Source organism: Wolffia australiana, chromosome 7 (assembly GCF_029677425.1).
Source record: "Wolffia australiana isolate 7733 chromosome 7, ASM2967742v1".
NCBI lineage: Eukaryota > Viridiplantae > Streptophyta > Magnoliopsida > Alismatales > Araceae > Wolffia > Wolffia australiana.
The window spans coordinates 19,817,837-19,839,070 of NC_135841.1; the positions used below are offsets into that span (position 1 = coordinate 19,817,837).

Consider the following 21,234-nt stretch of genomic DNA (forward strand, 5'->3'; position numbering starts at 1 on the left):
GTAAAATATTCTATTTTTTCTCAAAATTATTAAATTTAATGCATAATACACTATTTAGAAGACCCTCACATGGGATAATAATAATAAAATTAACAAAATCAGGAAAATCGGGAGAAAAACTCTGCACAATACCTTCCGACTTCATCTAAAACAGAAAAAGTATGGGTCAATTACATGAACGTATTATGTGCATTACTATAAACCAACACTTACATAACCAGTCCAGTTAAATGCAACCCTTTATCCCAAATTAGTTCATTTATCTTTAGATTTAAAATGCTTACAGTGATTTAAAACACTGAAAGCATGATGATTTGATACGTGATTCTTATGTATCATACATCTTTTTTTTAAGAGAGAGAGAGAGAGAGAGAGAGAGAGAGAGAGAGAGAGAGAGAGAGAGAGAGAGAGAGAGAGAGAGAGAGGGAGAGAGGGAGAGTGAGAGTGAGAGGGAGAGAGAATGGGAGAGTCAGAGAGAGAGAGAGAGAGAGAGAGATGGCAGCAACTCCAAACCCCACCACCCTTAACTCCTTAACATGATAAACCCCCTTCAGGTCCGCGCCTCCCATGTCGGCCCGGAGACGCCCCCTCAATCCAGCTCCACCCCGGCTCCTTCTTCGCGCCTTTCTCTCTCATGACCTCTCTCACTCTCTCTCTAAACCCCCACATCCCCTCCCCGTCATAAATCTCCGCCATCATGACATACCCCGCGCCGTCCCCCTCGTCGAGCTCCAGCAGCCGTTTCCCCGCCATTTCCCCGATCTCCACGTTCCCATGCAGCCTGCATGCAGCCAGCAGCGCCTTCCACACCATCGCGTCCGGGCTGGCCAGCCCCGCGATGAAGCTCACCGCCCGGCTAAGCTCACCGGCCCGCCCCAGCATGTCCACCACGCAGGCCTCGTGCTCCGCCGACGGCTGGATCCCGTGCTCCGCCGCCATCTCCTGGAAAACCCTAATCCCCTCCGCCACCTTCCCCTCCCTGCTGCACGCCGCCAGCACGGCGGCGAACGTCGCCCTGCTCGTCCTCATCCCCTCCTCCTTCATCCTCTCGAACAGGCCCATCGCCCCCGCCATCCCCCCGTGCTGCGAGTACCCTCCGATCATGGCGTTGAACGACACTTCGTTCCTCTCCTGCAGGCTGCAGAAGACTCTCTCCGCTTCTGCGATGGCGCCCGCCTTGGAGTAGAGCGTGATGAGGGCGTTGCCGCCTTCTGCCCTCCTTTCCAGCCCCGATTTCACCATCTTGCCGTGGATCTGCCGCCCGAGCTCCGCCGCCGCGAGCTCCGCCGCCGCGGCCATGGCGGACCCGCAGGCGAACAGGTTGTTGGCGAGCCCGGCCCTGTTCATGGCGGCGAAGACTCTCAGCGCTTCTTCGCTCCCGCCCCCCCGCGCCAGCCCTGAGATTAGCGCGTTCCAGGCCACCTCGTCTTCTCCGTCGCCGCCGAGGAAGACGGCCATGGCTTCTCGTTTCCTCCCGCACTTGGCGTAGAAGCTTATCAGAGAGTGGACGACGGAAGGGTCGCCGGAGAAACCGCCGGAGACGGCGAGGCCGTGGATCTCGCCGCCCATCCGGACGTGGAATATCCCGGCGGCGGCGGCCGCCGCCCCGGCGAGGGCCACCGCGTCGGGGAAGACGCCGTACCCGAGAGCTTCCTTGAAGGTGGCCAGAGCTTGCGAGAAGAGGCCCTTCTGGGTGTAGCCGGCGACCACGGAGGTCCACGCGGCTAACCCCGGCGGCGCCGCCATCAAAGCCCGCCTCGCCGCCGCTATGTCGCCGGACTTGGCGTAGAGCTCGACGAGCTCGTCGGCGAGCTCGAACCCCGCTTTCACGGTGAGGCCCTGCAGCTGCTCCCCCAGCCGCACCGCCCCGGCAGCGGCGCAGGTCCGCATCAGGCTGGGGAAGGTGAACCGGCTCGGACCGGGGCCCGCCATGATCCTTCCGAAGATAGCCATGGAGCCGGCCAGGTCCAGGGCTCTCCCCCGCGCCACCAGCATGAGGTTGAAGACGACCGTGCTCTGGTTCCCGGCCGAGCAGACTTCGCACCCCAGCTCAACAGCGGCCGCTTCGGCGGAGCAATTCAGGTACATGTTGATGAGCGAGCCTTGGAGGATGGCGTCGGAGAAGAGGAGACCGGCCTTCAGGGCGAGCCCGTGGAGCTGGGCGCCGCCGCGGAGGTCGGCGGCGCCGGCGGCGGCGACGGCGAGGGTGACGGCGTCCGGGGAGAAGCCGAGCTCCCGCATCCGCCGGATGAAGAAGACGGTCTCGGGGAGGTGGGCTTGCCTGGCGTGGGCCGAGATGATGGCGTTGAAGGTGACCTTGTCGGGGAGAGGGGTCTCGTCGAAGACCCGCCGGGCCTCCGCCATGGCCCCGAGCTCGGAGTAGAAGGAGATGAGGGAGTTGGAGACGCAGGTCTGAAGCAGGCCGAGCTTCAGGGCCTGGTCATGGAGCTGCTCGCCGGAGGAGGACGCGCGGCAGGCGGTGATGGCGGCGGAGAAGGCGTAGGGGGTCGGCGGGGAGGAGGAGCGGAGGACAGAGCGGAAGAGGAGGAGGGCTTCGTCGGCGTGCCCGTTCTGGGAGAGGCAGGAGAGCATGGCCAAGTAGGTCACGCTGGTAGTGGAGGAGAGCTCGCGGAAGACGGCCATGGCGGGGAGGGGGAGGCCCTGGTCGGAGTAGAGGCTCATCAAGGGGTGGCCAAAGGCCGCGCTCGAGGAGAGCCCGGATCGGAGGAGGCGGGCGTGGATCTGGGGGACGAGGTCCGAGGCCGAGGCGGCGGCCAGGCGGCGGAGAACGCCGGCGACCTCGGCGGCGCCGTGGAGATGGAGCTCGCCCAGGCTCTCGAGGAACAAGGCCAGCGCCGCGCGCGTCTTCCCCTCCCGGAGAAGCCCGGCGATGGAGCTACTACGTTGAGCTTCCCCTCTGTCGGGACTTTCGTCGAACGCCTTGCACCCGCCATGGGTGGCGCTCCGAACACTACGCTGCTGATGATGATGATAATGGCGAAGGTTTGAAGTAGTGGAAGCTCGGCGATGGTGAGATTTGGGGAAGTGAAGATGGCGGAGAAAGGGAGAGGAGGGCATCGGCAAGCGCGAATAGGTTGCATAACGGATGATCTTCGGGTGAGAGCTCGCCCCGTCATGGCGTTAGTTCATCTCGACTGAGGAAAGATGCGGAAGTCTCGTAGAATGATTGAGATATGAAAATACGGAGAGATGAACAAGGCAAACGATAGGTGGAGAAACGGCTTATTTCAATTGTGAAGTGAATTGGCTGATTAGAAGAATAATATAATTATGCCTTTTAGAGGATGTGTTATAAAATAATTTCATTAAAATTTGATTTTTTGGAAGAACTGTGTGCGTAATTTCTACAAGCAAGGTTCGGAATGTAATATCCACTGAATAGTTTAGTACACATTAACCTCACAAGCTTTGAATATGCATTCCCCAAGAATTAAATTGAAGTGAAAGTCATAGTGACATTGCCAAGGGAAAATCATAATTTAACACTGCAGCGATTATTAACAATAACTTAAATTTACAGCCATATGGCGGTGTGATTTAATTAATAATTTAACAAAGGGGAACAGTCGAATGCGATGAGCGTATTTTTTCCATGCTATGTTCAAAAGATAATTACCTGCATCGTACAGATCCAATGCCCAAAAACTACTTTTGATCTCAGTTAAATTCCTTCATCCAGATTGTTCCCCGTATGCGACAGACCATAACCTCTGAATCTATGTCAGGGAACAGAACTACTATTCTATCATAACCTAAAATTTTGTTGCGACTTCAGTCTACATGTATAGTGATTAGTGCGAGATAATGTGAGCAAAAAAATCACCTGCAATGAATCATATTGGCTAAATATCATTGAAGGGAAGGGACATAACAAAATTATCATTCTTTAACAACAGAAAAATGTATATATCTATGTATTCAAAATTTATAAAATCACGCAAATTTCGCAGTGAGATACTACTAATACAAATTTAAGATAAATATAACAAACAATTAAGGATATTAATAAATAAAGAATAAAAAGATATATAAATCAAAGAGGTCAAATAGATAAAATTTTAAGTCCATAAAGTCTATGATATAGATTAAAATTTTAAGAATAATCTAATAAGTTATTGGTATAGTTCGTATATATTTTTAATATTACTTGAGAAACTATCACTATCTTATGAATTCATTTCATATCAATAATTTTCAAGTTTAAATATTTTAAGTTGTAAGTACTCATTATATGTTACACATGCAATTATGTTAACTCTTAAATTATGACTTTACTCAAATAATACATTATATATTATAAAAATATTCAGAGTATAAATTAATTTGCGCAAAATTATAGTGAATTTATTTTCATCATATTTTTTTCGTGAGAGGGGATCTTAAAGACCTGATGACCCGATGTCCCTATCTATAAATGTCTATGTGACTTTATCTCTTCTGCAGCATATGTATATTGTCTCTCATATATAAAAATAATCTCCATCGCATGGGCATTATGTACACCCTTTTCTTAGGGTTTCTCCCTTGGAACAAATCAAAGTTATGAATGGAGACTTTGAAGGCAATATTTGATGGAGATAAACCAAATAATTTTTATATTTTCTTTAAAAATTTTAACTTTTCCTAAAATTATACATATTTTTTATCAAATATTAGAAAATCATAATATATGAATTTATCCAATAACAATGAATTTGTTGGTAAAAAAATGTAGCTCAATTGTATAAATAGGGGAAGGGGGAGGAGGGAATATAACAGACATCACATCCCTATGAGCACCCTACTGCTCACTCTAGTGGTTCACTTTTTACCCCTAAAAATTCCCCGATTTGTGGAGCCCTTTTATGCAAACTTCATTTGGTCTGGCCAACTAGGGACACAGTGCCACCGATAGGTCTCTCACCATAAAGTATGTCATCAAACAGATGAAGGGAGTCTAGGGATCAAATGTGCATAAGATGTCCTAAACACTCTTCGCAAGAAGCTATTGCGGTGTATGCAAATGACGAGCTTGAGGACTCTTTACATTGAGCAAGTACAACTATTCGCCATCTAGTGTGGTTGCTACTAAAGGTCTTTAGCAATGACTTGTGTGACAAAACCACTGGCTAAAGGATGTCAATGGTGATCCGTTGGGCAAGCTAGCTGGATATGATTAGTGCATGGTATTAGCAGTTACCTCCTTGGCTAGCCACCCTAACATTCTGCACTATAGCCTTTAGTTGACATTGACTCAATTATTAACGGGCAATGTGACACAGACTTAGGACATGGATAGCATAAAAATATAAACTGATTATTTTTTCCTTACATCTATCACCCCATCTCTTTTAGAGTGTGCATTGTTGCCATTAGAGTTATTGTCTTTAGCAAAAATTTTGAAAAATTCCAGAACATCATCCTCCACTAGTGTCACGAATCTTTTATGAATGTTAATCTCTTAAACCTGCATAAACACTTGCAAAAAATTTCCAATTTTGTATCCCATAATGTGAACACTTTCTAGCAAGTTCCCTTCTTTCTTCCCATTCGTAACCTAGAGATTTATTGAGACCTAAATAAAATTTTCTTGCGGTTCTTCTATGTGCATTATTTTTTTCGATTGAAATTTTTTTATTCAATATAAACTTTATAATTTCAGAATAAAAAATTAGTGCATAGCTAATTTATATCATTTTCATAAATCTATTAGAAGTAGTAACATACTGAATGTTTGATAAATAATAGGATATACTTTTTTTATAGTTCAATTTTGTACAGTTCTTGAGATTGACCATGAAATTGAAGAAGACATTGGATTATATCATAGTCTATTTTAAAAGTTGATCCTTCTTCAAAAGGTGCATAAATTTTAGTGTGATGTTTGTATCCTTAGGGATCAGAAAGTTCATTTATTCTTCACCATATATTTTTATTTATATATTTTTCAGAATAATTATTAGAAGTTTCATTACCATTTTCCTGCTGTTTAAGTAAGTTTCAATCATTCATGATGAAAATATGATATATCAGGTTTCCAGAAAGTTAAGGGCTTGAAAACGAATATGCCTTGTACTTGAGAAGGATTATACATTCATGGTGAATGATGACGACAAAGTTTCTATGAGAGACTTTACTTTGTATCGAGCCTGAGGTGTACTCACCCCAGGGGTTAGAAAATGAACCTATTAATCAGGTTTAATTGCTAATTCATTAATTAGTATACACGATGATACAAATAGTTAATCAACACAGGCTGAAGTAAAAAGTTATTTGGGGATTAGATTTTTGAACTAGACTATTGCACACTCTTAAAGGATCTAACATAATATTTTGGAAATTGGTGAATAGGCTCAAATTTTAGAGACTTTTGTTAAAATTTTGAAGAGTACAAATAGGACAAGGCATCCATTTAGGTCTCCGTCGCTAGGTAGATATGGGAACCCTCTCCTCCCTTCGATTCTCTCAAACCTGTTTTCCTGCTAGACTGGATGGTGAGGAAACCCAATGTTTTGAAGATCGAATGTATACATTTGCTAGACGGATAGATGACCCATTTGAAGAGAGTTATTTAAGGAAACTAGTGATATCAAAATACATTATCCACAAGTTGAGACAATATCTAATGCTTCTACTCTAAATTAACTTGATTATTATTAAACTTAAATTATTCATTAATATTGAAATGATCTTAGATCATTCATCTAGACTTAAAAACTAAACATTAAATAAATCAATAGGTTTAGTCACAAAATGTGAGGTGCCAATATACATTGTGTGCTTTAGAAGGTACAAAGGGCTCAATTTTCCTTTCATCGAAGGTTTTTGTCATCAGTTATTTTTTATGGACAATACTCAATATGTGTTAGATTCGAGATCAATTTATGGTTTAGTCAGCTATTGAATCCAAGTAGGTAATTATTTATAGGTCTGATGAAATGGTCAATCATCAATAAATTAGTTTATAACATTTTTCCCCTACCTTAAGTAGGGATGTCATTGCATATTGTTCATTGATTATGTTTCCTATTATATGGAAAGTAGATGATGCTCTCTTGATTACTAATTGATCCTCGTAGAGTTTTTATTTTTGTGCTATCTATATTTGGAGTAATGAGATTTGTGGACTCCTTGGTTATAATCAAAGTATAACCACTCATTCATATAATGTACTTGGCATCTTAGGTGTACATATACCTTGAGCAAGCATGACATACATTCAACTGGTTTAAATTTGGGTACAAAACTTATAGGGATTCATACGTATCAATTTAGTAAAATCTTTCCTTGAAGAGTTTTCACATAAATAGTTATGTTATCAACCATCCTCATCACATCATCATGAGTATATAGCGCTTTTATGTCTAATTATTTTTATCTACTTCTCAAACATTCTATGGATAAGAATCTTTAGTGTAAATATTGAGTAATAAGTAATTGTGATTTTATGATCTCATCTTAATCCCCTTATCATTCCATCTAAGCTTGACTTCATTATAACTTAATATTTATAATGAAGAATTGGACGTGAATCAGGTTCAAGGCCATATAATTCCATCATAATCAGCCCCTAATAATGTGATGTATCTAAACGCTAAGGTTTCAGTGTAAAATTGAGTTTGAATCGATTGTCTGAGTTTTAAATTAATATTTTTATTGGACTTAGGATATTAAATCAATGATGATGCATTTGTTACTTTGTAAAAAGTATAGTATTTTTATTTCAGTTTGGATACTAAATTGACAAACGTAAAGAGAAATAGTGGTTCATTCGTCCGTTTATTTAAATTATCCATCAAAATTTTGGATTAAATGGAATAAAATTATATAAAAATGATTAAACATTTGATTATCCTAACTTCCATTGGGCATTGCTTCGTATTTTTTTGCGAAGAATGACAATACAAATCAAGGTACACTCTTCCCACATCTGAATTTTAAATTCATATATTCAAATTTATATTGAGTATCCTGTATTATTCTATTTTTGGAAAGATTTGTATCCACATAGCCTTCTATATTTTCACAGAAGATACGATTTCTAATATTTTTTGATTTGTATCATATCTTATCTAGATAATGGGTGTGCAGGCAGGTTGGAACAATGTCAATTCCATATCTCAATCTGGATTTGCAAAATCAGGGCGGCGAGGGTAGCTGTTAGGGGCTCATGTGAGAGGCTTGGTCAACGGGCACTCTGTATGTGCGCATTAATGCAACTGGGTCATGAGGCATGTAGAATATGGGTGGCCGATGGCGAGTATGCAATTAAGGTGCATCGACTGGGACCAACGTCGGCAACTGCATGGGCAGCTGCGACCACAAGCGTCTTGTATGGAGCAGAAATCATGTGCGTCATTGCAGATCTGAATATATTTATACTTGGTATCATTTTGTTAGATCATACTTGAAGGATAAAGTTGGCTTTATCTATACAAGGTCTGAGGACTTGTTAAATCTGGAGATATATTTGGATCTTCTATAGTCCCAGCCTGGGATTCCCAAGGAGAAAACCCTCACGATCGACTCAACTAGTTAAATCCAGAAGGTAGGTGAAGATGACAGCCCGATTCTCTTTTTAATCAATAAAAGTTATTTAATAAGGATGATATGAATAATTATACGAGGAATAGGTTGGAAAATGTGGATATATCAAATGGAAATGCGAGAGTGAGATAGATGAAGATGTGAAATGATAATAGATGTATAAGATGAAAAAGAATAAAGGATGATGAAATGCGCAAATGGATGTGGATGGATGATAATGAAATGGAATGGTGGGAGAAGAAATAATAATATGATCTCACCAATGGATGTAATGAAAGAATAGATTGGTGGTTGTGAGATGAAGAAGAGGATGATGGACTAGGTGAGTTGGGATTTTCATATGAGACAAAGGCGACAAGATCAAGATCGAGACCAGAGATGGTTGTGGTTGGGTTAGATGATGGAGGACTGTGAATAGACTAAGATGATAAAGATAAGGATTTAGATCTAGCTAAAAGGATGTGAAAGAGAGAAACTAATGTACGAGAATAGACTAACCTTGAATCCCTATGTTCCTCCAAGATCAAGGCCTTTTCTTGACGCAGATTAGCCTCCCCACTTTTTTGTTGGGAGATTGATGGAAATATATGTGGACGGCAAGCCAATCACACATTCCACATCTCGTTACATGTTCATTAATAGAACATATTTATTATAGTGCACGTGTGATGCTTATAAATGAAGTCCGTGAACACATGATCAGACTTAGTGAATTATGATGAGATCGTAATACGGAGATCACTGGTCTTTAAGCATGTGCTCTAAACATTCCTATTCGAAGGATAGGCGAGAAGGACATCGAAGTATCCAGATAGAATAACACTATCTAGCCTCACTCATATGAAGAGTATGGCCGGTCCCGTAGCCATTAGTTTGGAGACACTAAGGATAGACAGTGGGTGCTCTTTAGTGGAAAAATTTCACTGAATTGATCCGTACGAATCCCTAAATGGTATTATACCAAGCTGTCAATCAGGTTGATTCACGTTACGGTTGTGTAAGTGGTCCTTAGACCTGAGACACTAAAGACATCTTGTAAACGCACGGTTGTTCTTTGACTATGGTGAACGAGTCTCTAATCATGGGATTCTAAACGGTCTTAGTTAGGTACATCAAGAAGTTCACGAAAATGATTGAATGGTCAAGATGGGATCATCCACCCTCGGTATAAGAGGTGCCAGCGCAAGGAAGACGATACGATGAAGTCCTTGGCCAAGGTAGTGAAATATCAGAGAAGAGTTCTCCGATGATTTCTGAATGCATCAGTACTAACTCTGATGACCGATTAGGATTTGACACTTGACCATACCCTAAGTCATCCAAGGAGCGTCAATAGGATGAGGGATTATACATACATGGTAACTAATGACGAACAGGTTCCATGAGTGAGTTGATACAAACTCCTTTGTATCTTCTAGGACACGTGGTGTAGCTTGGCACCCCACGTGTTGGAAACTCGACCTATCGATTGGGTTAGATCAATTCGACATTAATCAATCTATATGATGGTATAGTTAATTAATTTGGAAGGCCAATAAAGGGTATTGGGCCGCTGGAGTCGTTAACTACACTGATACATAGGCCTAGAGGGTCACACACAAAAGGTCTTTTGGATGTTGGAAGATATACTTAAGTTTTGGAGAATTTCATGAAAAATACTCACTTAGTATAAATAGGAGCAGGCCCTGAACAAAATTCACCCAGGCCAGAATTGTTCAGGGGTCTTTCCCCTTCTTCTCCCTTCGTTCCACACCCCCTCTCCATCCCCGATGTGATCGGGACGATGTAACGACGCCGACGGAGAAAGAACAGGGTTCGTCAATGAGAAGGAGGAGATTCAACGTGCCGAGGATTGTGTGGATAGGTCTAGAGACTGCACATGTGAGCATCTCAACTCGTCTCACTCCAGGATCCAAGAAATCGCGGATGAGATCCGTGGAAAGGTACTTCGTTTTAATATTTTTGTTGATGTCGTTCGATTCGTTCAAGTCTTCTGCTGCGAATCATTTTCATTTATTCATCCATGTCAAGGCCTCTAAAACTCAACACTAATAACATCGAATTTGATCAATAAAATTATGCTTTTATTCTTATTTTTAACCACATATTTTTATATTTGCACTAGCATTGTTCACCATTTAAGGATAATAAAATAATTATGATTTATTCTCTATGCTCTATGTTTATCTATTTTATTTAATTTTGTGACTAACCCCATTTGAATCCTTACAATGAAGTGAATTTCTCACATCTTCTTGGAGTTTTATTTGACAAAACAGGGCTAAAGTAAATAAAAATTAGAGTTTTATTGAATTTGAGATACAAATGGGAAGAAAGGAGAAATGTAGGAAATCTAATAGATAATAAGAAGAGGCCCAATACACCAGAAGCCCACTCTAGAAGTCCATTTAAACCTCCTCAAGGACCAGATAAACTAAAGTCAATAATTATGGAATTAACCAACTATTTGAATTTAACAGACGTGTTCTAAAATCTAAGAAAGAGAGAATGTGGATCCACGCTGGAAATAAAGAAATACAAGCCCTCCATACCTTTTAAATTAAATTTAAAAGCTAAAAGATTTAGGGCACTTCTACTTAATCTCTTCTCCCTTCTCTTTGTATCTCATCTTGAATTTGTGCTCCCAACATGTTATTTGAGGCCTAGTGCATCATATTTCTTTGATCCATTCTTGTTCTAGAAGAGTGTGCAAGAGAGATTTCAAGGGTGATTAAGATTCTTGGAGAAAGCACCCCTTGGCCCTTAGGGGAAGTGACAACATGGTTCATATGATCTCATGAATATTATATTTTAATATTATCACCTTTTGTCTGGGTAAAAATTCCAGTAGATAGCCTAGACTTTTTAGCTTTATGACGCATCAAATGACACTGAAAAGTTCCTCATAATGCAAAACAATCAGATTGTTCGGTTGACTACATGTTGGTACCCAATTTTATGACCCGACGGAGAGCCATAGCCCGCAAATTGCAGCCAAAGGTTCTATTTAATGTTAAACTTATTTCTTGCCCTAAAGAGTCCTCAAAATTCCTATAAATCACATTTAACTATTATAACTTATTTAAAACAAAATAAATATGTATTCCATTTATTTAAAATAGTTTTGACTAGTTTTCATTGATTTTCTTATTCAGAAATACTTAAAAGATTCAAAATACATAAAATTACCAAAACCAATTATTTTAAAATATATTTGAATTTCAATTTACTTTCTTATTACTTTCTCCTTATGGATTCGGCCATTACTTCCCTCATTCTATGAAAAATATAATAAATATTATTATGTTAATCAGAGCCTTCAAATGACTTATTTCACCCAAATTTGGCTTTATCACTATATAGTGCTTGTGGCTGGCCTTGATCAGCCGCGTTAGCACGCCGGCGAGCACGAGTAATGTGGGGGCCTTGGCTTCAAAGATCAGGGTGATAAGCCAAAAATAGGGGTAGAAATTATGCAATTTTTAGCCCTTGTCGTTGTAAATTTTAGCTTATGCAATAAACTTTATAAGAACTCTACTTAGGATGTATAGTGATAAGTACGAGTGTCGTCCAAGGGAAGCTAGTAAGGAATTCGATTTGATGATCGTATTGGTAGTTTAACCCTAATTAAAGTGAATTTGATCTTCAATGAGGACCAAATCACCCTAATTAGAGTAGAATTTAGAAAGGAGGGTAGAAGAGATGAGATGGATAGAAGAAATGGAGAGCTCTAAATTGGCTTCTTTGATCCAAATAAAAGGATCCAAGAGGTCAATTAGAGAGGTTAAAAGGGAAGTTTCGATGTGAGTTTGGTTGGTTTTTTTTAAGTTTGATAATTCAGAAATAAAATATGGGTAATTTAAATTCCTAAAAATTAAGTCTAATTTTTTTTAGAGTTTTTCCTTGGAAATGCAGTTGAATGCCTAGTTAAATCCCTCAATTTCTCCTCTCAATCCTAATCAGGGCTTGTACATGCCGCTCAAGCCAAGCGATTTTGAAGTTCATATCAGAATCGAGAAGAAGTAACAAACAACTTAACTAATTTCATTTAAAATGCATCAAAATTCAAATACAATGAAGGGAAAAAGTACCAAACAGGTTGATCCAGGCTGGGGCTCCTCTCTGTCTTGCAGCTGTGATAGAGCACCATCCAGAATGACCCCTCCCTCTTGAAATTCGGCTTTTATACCTAGGTAAAATGGAATAAATTACCATTTTACCCCTAATTAGTAATTAATTTATATCTATCGATACAGGCTTGATCTCAATGATCCAACCATATAGATATAAAGAGGGGATCAATACGAGAAAATCCATAAAAAAATCATCTCAATCGGACTTTTGGATAAAAAGTTATGAGTAAATGAATTTAAACCAATGTGAGCCATTGGATTAATCATTCATTTATTTATTAATTTTTTTCTTAACCGCAGGCTGAGGTGTCGCCCTCTCATTGGTGGCGCCGATTCAACTTCTTCAGGCGGGTGCTCTCTCCTTGCGCCACGTACCCCCTGGTGAAAATAAGAAAACAAAAGAAATATTCAAAAGGCGGGATTTTCGTACATTTTGATACGCACCTTTGCGTATGTCTGCACACGGAAGCTTCCATTGAAAACGTGCCACGTCACCGCCCATGCGTGTGCTTAGCATGCGTCGCACGGGCGGTAATCTTACCGCCATTGACCTCTACCACTGACCGCTGTCACATTTTCATCCTGCGGTTGCGATGAGCCCACGTCGTCGACCCCAGAAATCGATCTGAAATTTACGCTTAAATCCTTTGCGAAATAAGCATTTGCCATCTGACGCCGTCCACAAAATATTTATAGATATATCCCTTTGCGCATTCTCTCTCCTCCACTTTTCTTCTAAAATATTAAAACAATAAATAAGTAATTGCAATAAAACCCTGGAGAATTTTAAATTAGATCTTTACGCCTGTAGTGGCGACCGAGAGCTGTTTTCAGGGTCTTTTTGCAACGAAAGTTTGCAAAACGGCCCTTCGATGTTCAAAAATTATAAAAATACTTTTTCTTTTCTTATAAATATACCTTTTTTCCTTGAAATAAATACATTTCCTCTTCAGATAAATCTCAGAAAAATCATAAAAATTCGTTAAAAATTCTAGAAAATTCTATAAAATTCACTGAAAATAAGGAGAAAATCAGAAATCACTTGAAAACACTATTTTCATGTAAATATATGATAACAACCCCATTTTAAGCTCTTTAAAGGCATAAAATTGTGCTAATAACATGAAGTAAAGACAGAAATTAGGGTGTTATCACAGGGTCAGGTGTCACCACCGCTGATGCGTACAGTGTCCATATTGTGAATTCAGTGTCCGATGGAGTCCAAGTATGCGGGCATGTACTAGACAATTAACACAAAAGCCCCTACTTTGGGTCCCTACACCAGGTGTAAGAGTCCTAAGTAGAGGCTTGCGTGCAAACTATGTAGGACATGCCCACATACATGGACTCATGATTTGAGACTGAATTTGCAGTGTGGACACCACATGCATAATGGGTTGTGAGGTCCAATCCTGATCTTTGAAGGTAAGGCTCACATTGTGATCGGGCTCACTAGTGCACAAGCGTGGTGGATGAGGACAGGTTGCACGCACATGCCATGGGCTTGTGGGCACGGACACTAAGTGTTACATGCACTGGGCCCACGAAGGCTGCATGCACAGGCCATGGGCACTATGCGTATGAGGCAAGGGGTGTGATCTAAACTACCAAGAGACTTAGGCAGGGTGTATTGAGTGACGAGATGGTTGTGGGGTGTGGGGCAACCCTATTGGTAGTGTTGCATTGTGTATGCACCAAAGGCTAGGGCGTTGCGCACAATGATGCCGAGGCAGGCCAAAGCGACAAAGATTTCAACGCGGGTGCTGGTAAAGCATGGAGCATCAAGGCTGGGATTGAGCACAAGGGTGCGGGGGATGGACGTTGGGGTTTGTGGATGCGATGAGGGCCATGATACACATGCCCTTGGCGGCCGCATTGCGGGTATGCTTGTAGCGGCACTGCCCACAAGGGCGCACACAAGGCTGTGAGCCTCAAGGTGCAAGAGCACCACAGCCTAGCGGCACATGTCACATCCCATCTCATTACTCTTATATCATCCCTGGTCTTTACCTTTGTAATGACTATGGCCTCTAGGGTAATCATGCTTATTGTAACATAATCCTAAGGGCTTGGAACTACCCTTTCTCTTTAACATCTAAGAAATCTAAAGTTTTCCAAAGAGACTTCTGTTGCACAAGTAAAGGCTTCTCAATGTTCAAGAAAACAAGCATTGAGACTGGCACACGTTCGATCTGCGCATTGTTCTTAGCTCTGGATTTGATTGCATGACACCAGGGGATACCGTTTGACCTAAAGACCACCTCTATGGATCTGCCTGAAATTATATATATATATATCATATTATTATTTCTAGGTATTTTAGCATTAAAAATATATTCTATAGAAATATTTTAAATTAGTATTTACCATTATCAATCTCTTTTGCATTAACGTTTAATTAGATAAAAATCATGAATTCCAAAAAATTGTATTTCTATTTTATAAAATTAAATCAATTTCATATTAATCACATTTAACTAGTTTTTATCAATTTTATACCTTTCTGCTTGAAGCTTTGTTCCATAAAATCTGAAAAGAATTCTAAACATATCATCTTGAGATATGAGCTCATTTCTTTCATTTCCAAGCCTAGAAAAATGTAAATTTAATTACTTCTCTCATGAGGATGAACCGCTTACCTATCATATATTATTTATAGAGTGTTTTGTGTAAAATCATTATAAACATTATTTCTTAAGTCTAAATTAAAACAACAATAAAACTATTTGTATAGTTGGGTCTATATATGGAGCCTTGGATTTTTAGAGAAACTATTTTTAAGCTCACTTCTTCCTAGAGAGATGGATTAAAAGAAATTGAAATTTTGAAGGTCCATCAAGAGTACTTTTGGTGTCTTGAGTGCTTGAAGGTAAATGATAAACAAAATTGGGTTAATTAAGGCATTTTAAGGCTCTGATTTATGCAACTATTTTTTTTAAAATTCCTTCCATAGAATAGGGTAAGGGTCGAATAAACAAGGATCAGGTAATGAGAGAGTAATTGTAACTAAAATATATTTTAACATATTTTTTTGTTCATTTTATATTTGTTTTGATTGTCAACTGCTTTCAAAAGAGCAAATAAACTAAATGATGGAAAACTACTCAGAATTGTTTTAAATAAATGAAACAAAATATTTATGTTGTTTCTAATAAGTTCTAATAATTTATTGTGATTTTGAATAATTTTTGATATTTTTCTTAATATTGGAAATAAACTTTTAAGGACAAATAGAACCTTAGGTTGCACTTCGCACCGTGAAATTGTGGCAAAAACAAATAGTAGACAAAATACAGTAACTTTTGCCTCATGAGGTATTTTTTAGTTTTGTTTCATATATTGGAAAGCTTCAAGTTTAGGCTATCTGTAATTTTATCTAGACAAAGTTTTGAGAAAATTAAAAAATCAAACATTCGGGAGATCACACAAACCTTGTTGTCACTTCCCTCGAGGGCTAAGTGGTGCTCTTTCTCTAACAATCTTGATCACCCTTGAAATCTATCTCCACGCTCTTGTAGAACAAGAATGGATCAAAGGAATTCGATGCACTAGGCCTCAAAAAACTTGTTGGGGGAAGAGATCCTATATGAGATACATAGAGATAGGAGAAGAGATTAAATAAAAGTGCCCTAACTCTTGGCCATTGGATTTAATTTGAAGGGTCTGGAGGACCTTGGATTTCTTTATTTCCAGCATGGATCCACATTCCCTCCTTCCCAGATTTTTAAGCAGGCTTTTCAAATTCAAATCGTGGGTTAGTTCCACAATTATGGCCTTTAGTTTATTTGGTCCTTGAGGAGGTTTGAATGGTATTTTATAATGGGCTTCTTGTGTATTGGGCCTCTTCCTATTGTCTATTAGATGTCTTAGGTTTCTCCTTTCTTTCCATTTGTATCTCAAATTCAATAAAACTGCAATTTGTATTTACTTAAGTCCTGTTTTTTAAATAAAGCTCCAAGAAGATGTGAGAAATTCACTTGACTATAAGGAGTCAAATGGGATTCGTCACAAAATTCAATAAAATATATAAAAAAGAGCTTAAGAAAATACATTTAGCCTTTTTTTAATTGGGAAAAGGGTGTAGCTTGGCACCCCACGCGTTGGAGACTCAACCAATTGATTGGGTTAAATCAATACATTGTTAATTAATCCACTCCCAATGCGGTTAGGATGGTGTAACGACGATGACAGAGGGCGACCGAAGTTTGCACGGGGAAGGAGGAGATTCGACGTATCGAGAATCGCATAGATACGTCTCGAGGCTGCACAGTTGAGCAGCTCAACTTGTCTTGCTCCGGAATTTAAGAAATAATAGATACATTGCATGCACGTGTGCTTTGTATTAATGTTCTATTGGTGTCGCTATGATTATGTTAAAGTCTTCCGATCTAGATCATTTAAAAGTTTTCATCCAGACCGAGGCCTCTAGAACCCAACAGTGCTATTCCCAAGTCTCTTGGCATGAAGTTTCCATCTAAAGGATGGAGTCTAAGGATCAAACACAAAGATGTCCTAACCAAGCTTTCAGAAGAAGCTATTGTGTTGTATCTAGATGATAAGTTCTGGGACTCTTTACATCAGACTAGTACAGCTAGTGGGCACTTGGTGTGGTTGCCAGTCAAGGTCCTTCACAATGACTTTCTTGCAACACCATTGGCTAAAGGATGTCCATGGTGATCCACTTGCAAACTTTCAAAAAAGTCATGGCTAATGCAAAATAAGAAGTCTATGAAGGTGATTGTGTAGTTGAGATGCGATTTTTCATTATCGACATACTAAAAAGCTACGCGTCGGAAGAATTTATAGTTAAATTGTAGCCAAGGTATAGTAAATATCAAAGAAGGTGTTCCCTGAGATTTCAGGCACTCATATATACTAACTAGAATGATATTATTGGGGATTTAAAATGAATATATATTGTATCATTTGGAAGTCTTTCTCTGATGAAGGATTACTCATACATGGTAACTGATGACAATAAAGTTTCTATGAGAAAGTTAACACACTCTTTTGTATTCTAAAGAGTGAAGATGTGACTCAACCCAAGGGTTTGTGAATTGATTAATTAACATACATGCAGGTAAAATAATTAATTAATATGATTTGAAAATAATTTTTTTGGTCATTAGAGTTATTAAACACTATTACACACTCGTTAAAGGTCTAACATTATATTTTGGGCATTATTGAGTATACTCAAAATTTAGGAACTTTTATGAAAAGTTGGAGAGTATAATTACGATAGTGCAGCCATTTTGGGTGCCCATTGCAAGGTAGATGTGGGTACTGCCTCCTCCGTTTTTTATTCTCTTCTGTTTTCCAATGAGACTAGATGGTGGGGAGATCCAATGTTTTGAAAACCCTGTGGATGCACTTACTAGACATATGGAGAAACAATTTTAAGAGACTTGTATAAGGAAACTAGTGATAGCACAATATGTTATCCTCAAGTTGAGACAATCATCTAATGATTTAGCTATAATGTAACATGATTATTTTCCAATTTATATTTTTCATTGACGGTAAAATGATTTTAGATCAGAAATTTATTTTTAAAAACTCAACATTAGATAAATAGATAACTTTAGTCACAAACATGTCAGGCCAAGCTACACTATGTGCTTTAAAAGGTATAAATGATCCATTTCTCCTTTCAATGAATCTTTCTATCATCAGTTATTTTGTATGGATAAATCTGGGTGAGATTCAATATCCATCACGGTATGTTAAACTATTGAATCCAAATAGGTCATTATTTTTAGGTCTCCTGGAATGGTAAATCATTAAAAAATTAGCTTCTATTATTTTCCCTACATTTAGCAAGGATTTCATTGCATCTTCTACCTTGATTTTCGATGTATATTATGTGGTCACCAAGCCAATCACACTACCATGCTTACTTAAGTTCATTGAATAAAATATTTGCGTTCATTATTACTATCTGTGATGTTTATGATGAAGTCCATGAATACGTGCAATGACTTAGTGAATTATGATGAGATCATAATAAAATGATCACTAGTATTTAAAAAATGTATTCTAAATATTCCTATTCGATAAATAGTCAAGACGGACATCAAATTATCCGGATAGAAATTAGTAGCTGATCTTACTTAAACTATAAGTATAGCTGATCTTGTGGCTATTATTGTGGCGACACTAAGGATAGATAGTGGGTGCTGTTTGAAGAAAGAGTTCACTGAATTGATGTGTACGAATCCCTGAATGGTATTATACCTAAACGTCAACCAAGTTGATTCATGTTACGGTTGTATAAGTGATCCAGTGACCTGAGACACCAAGGACATCTCTTGAATGGACAACTACGTTTTGACTATGACTTACGAGCATCTAATCAAGGGATTCAAATAAGTTATAGATCAGATGTAGTAAGTGATGGATATTATGTGGCTGTCAAGCCAATCACTCTACCATGTTTATTAAGTTCATTGAATAAAATATTCATGTTCATTATTACTCCGTGAGATGTTTATAATGAAGTCCATGAATACTTGTAATGACTTAGTGAATTATGATGAGATCAAAATACAATGATCACTAGTCTTTAAACACGTATTCTAAATATTCCTATTCAATGGATAGTCGAGACAAACATCAAATTGTCTGGATAGAATAACACTAGCTGATTCTACTTATACGATAAGTAGGATCAACTATTAGTGTGGTGACGAATCCCTATGGCTAAGGACATATAGTGGATGCTCTTTGGATAAAGAGTTCACTGAATTGATCCGTATGAATCCCTGAATGGTATTATGCTTAAATGTCAATTAGGTTGATTCAAGTCAGGTTGATTTAAGTGATCCAATGGCATGAGATGCCAAGGACATCTAGTGAATAGACGCCTTCATTTTGACTATGACTTACGAGCCACTACTCAAGGGATTCAAATAAGTTATAGTTTAGTAAGAAGCTTACGGATATGATTGAGTGGTCAAGACGGGATCATCCGCCCTCGGTATAAGAGGTGATTGACTCAAGGAAGATGATGCAAAAAATCGTGGCCAGGGTTATGAGGATATTGGAGAAGGCGCTTGCCAATGATCCCCGTTACACATCAGTACTAATCGAATGACGGATTAGGGTTTGATGATAAACCATAACCTAAGTTGTTCAAGAGTCTCGCCTGGATGATAGATTATACATATACAGTAACCGATGACGGTAAAGGTTCCATGAGAAGGTTCAAGGCTACTCGGTATCTTCTAGAGCACGAGGTGTAGCTTGGCACCCCATGGGCTAGAAACTTAACCTATCGATTGGGTTAAATCAATCTTTATCTAATTATTCTATATGTTGATATAGTTAATTAATAAGGTTAGTCAATAAATATTATTGCGCCATTAAAATTATTAACTATAATGATACAGGGGCCTAGAAGGTCACACGCACAAGGTTATAAGGGCATTGGTGGATATATTTTACTTTGTAGGGTTTTTGAGAAAAAATATTAGGTAAAATATAAAGAGGCAAAGGGGTATCATTTTAAGCACCCATGCAAGCCTGATTTGAGAGCCCCTCCCTTTCTCCACTCTCTTCTCCACTCTCTTCTCCACTCATCCAAGGAAGAGTGTCTTCAAGGTGAGGAGATCTTATAGATTTGCAAGAAGAGTTTAAGAATAAGACGTGGAGATCCAAGGGCCGAGTGATTGCGTGGATACTTTTAGAGGCCAGACGCGTAAAGTCAAGGGCGGAACGAGTTCACCAAAAGGCACTTTCAATGGTTTGTTTTAAAGATCGATTGTGAATCGATCGACACGCTTCCGCATTCATGGAACGTGTTTTCCATGACCGAACCCAACAATTTTGTTTCCTCTTATTTGGAGAGCATACAATCCTCTCTTGATCACTAATTCATCTTTGTAAACATCTTGTTATTTTTGTGTTATGTATATTTAGAATAATGTGATTAGGGAATTCTAGATTATAATCAAAATATGACTACCTATTCATAATACGTATATGGTGTTTTATATCATGGGACACTTTAAGCAAGCATTTCAGTCATCCAATTGGTTTAAATTTGGGTAGAAAAAATTCTATGGTCTCCATGTATTAATTTGGTAAACTATTTTCCCGAAAGAGTTTTCACATAAATGGTTACTCTATCAACCATCATCATCACATCACGAAGAGTACATGGTGCTCCTTTATCTAGTTATTTTTTATCTACTCAAACATTCTATGGATAGTAATATTTATTGTAAATATTAAATTATAGGTACTTTACATTGTATGATCTCATCCAAATGCACTCATCATTTCACATAAGTTTGACTTCATTATAACCAAGACTTGGACTTGTGATCAGCTTCAAGGCCATATAATTCCATCAAGATGAGTCCCTAATTATATGATTTATCTAAAGACTAAGGTTTCAGTGTAAAATTGAAATTAGATTGGTTATCTGAGTTTTGAATTAATATTTTTATTTCAGTTTGGATACTAAATTGACATACGTAAAGAGAAATAATGGTGCATTCGTCCATTTATTGAAATTATCAATGAAAATTTTGGATTAAATGGAATAAAA

The 21,234-nt window shown here is 39.1% G+C and overlaps 1 protein-coding gene across 1 annotated transcript; it reads right to left on the reverse strand.

Moving 5' to 3' along the window:
- Positions 1-531: 531 nt before the first annotated feature.
- LOC144706045 (pentatricopeptide repeat-containing protein At4g13650-like) lies at positions 532-3,078 on the reverse strand. Its single transcript, XM_078578916.1, has one exon. The coding sequence runs from the start codon at positions 3,076-3,078 to the stop codon at positions 532-534; it is 2,547 nt and encodes an 848-aa protein (XP_078435042.1).
- Positions 3,079-21,234: the final 18,156 nt, after the last annotated feature.

Coding starts and splice junctions, on each gene's coding strand:
- LOC144706045 (XM_078578916.1), bottom strand. CDS start 3,078: ATGCCCTCCTCTCCCTTTCTCCGCCATCTTCACTTCCCCAAATCTCAC.